Here is a 3,811-nt window from a genome sequence, read left to right on the forward strand (position 1 = left end):
CCCCCCCCATTATCAATTAGTTAACATAATAGGTACGTTTCAGCGGAACACAGTTTTGAAACCATTTTTATGATTGTGTGCTAAGATAGAATCCATCAATCCTCTAGATCTAAAAGTATAATACAATCAGCGCAAAGAAAACTTCCAACATTTGCGAAATAAACGCTGAACGCAGTCATTTTTTATTCGTTTTTTAAAATAACATGTAACAGGTTTAATATTGTTATGATTTGAGATATAGTAAATTGAATTAGTTGAATAACTGGATTTTATCTGAAAAATATAAAAAGAAATTTAAAAAATAAATTTAACGCCGTTTTTTTAACAGTAAAGGAAGAATATTTCAAATTGGAGATTAAGTAATATCGATTAGTTAAAATAAAACGGATTGTTATATTATTATTAGTTCTCTTATTGCGTTTATATTTTGTAACTCTGACTATCATTGCAAATAAAAAAAGGTTAAGTATAAGTACGAATCTCCTTATATTTCCTGAGAAATAAATGTATATCTATCATATTTCATTTCTATTTTATTTTCTGTTTTAAATATAATGTATATTGTGTAGGTCTGTTATTTTTCGAAGGTTCTGAACTTATTGCATCAGTGTACACCAGTTCAGAACTTACAGTGGAAAAAGAACAGATCTTATGCAATAAAGTAAAAAAAGAGAAAAGGTTACAACAGAGAGAAGAGGTGAGATGGAATATCAATGCCTTGATTGGTTACATACCTCGCTCGCGCATGTGCAGTTCATTTTTATCCACGCTGACATCAAAGGTGCCGACAGAGAGTTGCGCTACTGTATATACTGTGCTAGAACTAACGAGGATCAACTCGTGCCAATAGCGGTAGTGGGGGTGAGGCAAAAAGTGGCGACGGATAACTTCCCCCACTCTTGCGCTTCATTAGTCCTCTCTATCGCTCTATATAGTTGTCGCTCTATCGTTCTATAATCGTCACTTTGTCGCACTTATATCGAACTTTCACACAATGCGCAGTGCCGCTGCACATCGTGTGAATAGCCGCGGACGTTTTTTGACTCACCCCCACCACGCGAGTTGACTCTCCTGGGTCTCTAGTCTTCTTGGCTGAATGTCCAGACTCTCTACTTCTAGGGACTTTATGGCAGTGAATATCGGAACACACCCTTACGTGAGCGCCGAAACTGAACGTATGTACGTATTATCGAACATTTCCACATTTATGTAAATAATTCGCCGGTCCTAGTCCTAGCAGATAACATAATAATGAATCAGGTAAAAAGGTTTAATCTATTTTACAATAATGATTATAAAAATTCCATAAACATTGGAAATCATAAACATGGAAATATTCAAAATGCGTACTTTATTTTGTCCAGTACTATACGAAATATTTGTAAAACCATTCCTTTTATTGGGAATAAATTTTTATAACTATATACTCAGTAATAATATGAATAAATTCGAATTTATTTAGATATTTATAATTATTACTGAATAATATTCAGATAATATGAAATGCGATATAAAAAAGCGATACAGTAATAGTATTTTATATATGGAATATATTAAGTTACATTATAATTAAATCCGTTTATATATTTACAGTTTTAGTTTCTGTTTCTAGCAGTCATTTTTAAAAAATATTTGTCTTCGAAGAATTTCTTACACAATACTTTTGTTATCACAGTAATAAATTTTAGTTAATATTACTTAATATTAAACTTACTTAATATTAAACTTTCTTTCGGACGTGATAAATTTTCTGTTAATCTTAAACCAATTATCTTATTGCTTTGCTATGTTATACTATCATTATATTCTCTAAAATAATTATATTAATCATTAACGAAATATATAAATTACAGTTATAGTTGTTATATGAATTTAATTTAATTTTTTCTTAAATTAGTATAAGAAATTATAATTTAAAATATAATTATGTAATTTAAGTTTCTATTCTCTAGTGCCTTCTTTTCTTACCAATGGAGAATGTATTCAACATTTCCCCTTACCTTTTCCCATACATTTTATATGTTATAAGGTAGTTGACGTAACAGCACTAACACCGTGTACTAAAACTGTAGGTGGTAAGTCGACAGTCAATTCTGTCAACGATTGTAGGTACTGTCGATACATGTCATCCTCATCCCAAGTGTTTGAGGCTGGCGGACCGGGCAAATAAATGAATGTTGTTGCAGTTTGAGAAGAATATTGCCGTATCAGTTGATTGACTCTGAGAAATAAAATTAATAAACATTTTTCTCTTTGTAAAAAATTGTAGCTAAAGAATCAGTTATAACGCTTACCCTAGTATATAAGCCCGGGACACGTTACTCAAAGTATTATTAGACTCTGTGCTTGATTCATATTGATTTTTTGGCTCAAGCAGAGGCCTACCCTTTAAACCTCGGATTTGCTCTCCCCATTCCGGGATTTTTTTAATCGATGCAGAAATTCTCAGCAAATTCAATGACTTTCGAATCCTGTTCTCATTCGAGATTCTCGGATATTCGTTCATTGAATTGGGAGAATCTGAGATACTTAGGCTTTCATTGCCATTTCCAGTTTCGCAATGGAACACTCTGAGATGTAGGTTTTTCCAACTAGGTACCATATTGATGATACATGCGAGTTGAAGCATGAATAATGACGTTGTATCGAATGGATCTTGATCGGTCGGTTGGAAAAAGTTGACCGGCCATACGTCAATATATTTCAAATTCGAGTTTCTAAAAGCAAATATATATATATATATATATCACTGTATAATAATAGATGTTACAAATATTTTCGCGATAATAAATTTTTACTCACTTCGTCAACTGTGCTTTATTTAACAGATGAAAGTTTCTACATAAACATAAATTTTTCTTCATTCTTAAAACATCCGAGCACATACCAACATATTGAACCGGATCTAGATTCTTTTCACCTGTTGCTTGTCTCAGAGGGAACACAGTGTTATTTGGAAGCGTTGTACTGTTTTCAAACATTGTCGTCGCGTATTGAGAATCCAAGAAGAAGTTCCTTGGCGTTTCTTCATCATAAAACCCGAGAACGATCGTATTTGGTTTCATTGCACCCATACCAGACAATCTTATTAAATGTTGCATGCCTTCGCGCACCGTTTTCGTCACGGTCAATTCAATGAAAGCTTTAACTCTCATATGATCAACTAAACTCAACCAGTGCGGATATTCCTCTATCGTAGGATCGCTATTTTGACCATTAAATTTACCAACTTTTACATGTCCAATAACATAAAGTCCTCCTTTCTTCAAGTCATTCACAAAATCGATAAGAGGACAAGCGGAACGCGGACACGCAACCATCAGCAACATTTGTGGACGCCAAAATTTAACATGATCCTTACGCGAATCCAACATTAGCAAGTATTTTCTAACTTGATGGAATATTAATGCTTGAGATATACTGCCCCATGGTGCGTTTTTACTTGGTGAGAATAAATGTAGCACAATGATCAATATTAAGCATAAAATTATGCTACTGGAAGCATAAATACTATTAATTATGAACATCATTATCAGTGTTCCAAGAAGACCTATAGTCGCCGTGTGCCATGTAAAGTAATTAAATGTTGGCCTGAAAGGAAGGTTTAGATTTACTTATAAGGGACATAATATTATATATATATATATATATATATATATACACCTATATATCATAATTATATAATATAAAATAATTAAATAAATATTTAAATACCTGAAGTTTGGTGCACTAGCAAGTTCCAATCCAAGACACGCAAGATTGGTAGCCAGATAACTTAAAAGAAATAGTACCGAGTTAATTTGAGCAATGG

At 32.6% G+C, this 3,811-nt stretch overlaps 1 protein-coding gene across 1 annotated transcript in view; it reads right to left on the reverse strand.

The window, feature by feature from the left end:
• Positions 1-1,929: 1,929 nt before the first annotated feature.
• The window catches only part of LOC108726903 (solute carrier family 12 member 9), a 7,915-nt gene continuing 6,033 nt past the window's right edge, over positions 1,930-3,811 (reverse strand). The window contains 4 exon segments of the mRNA XM_018454727.1: positions 1,930-2,221; positions 2,295-2,717; positions 2,803-3,591; positions 3,715-3,811. Coding sequence (XP_018310229.1) covers positions 2,023-2,221; positions 2,295-2,717; positions 2,803-3,591; positions 3,715-3,811 — 1,508 coding nt within the window. The 3' untranslated portion in view covers positions 1,930-2,022.

This window comes from Mycetomoellerius zeteki, unplaced genomic scaffold, assembly GCF_001594055.1.
Source record: "Mycetomoellerius zeteki isolate Tzet28-1 unplaced genomic scaffold, Tzet1.0 scaffold449, whole genome shotgun sequence".
NCBI classification, from domain to species: domain Eukaryota; kingdom Metazoa; phylum Arthropoda; class Insecta; order Hymenoptera; family Formicidae; genus Mycetomoellerius; species Mycetomoellerius zeteki.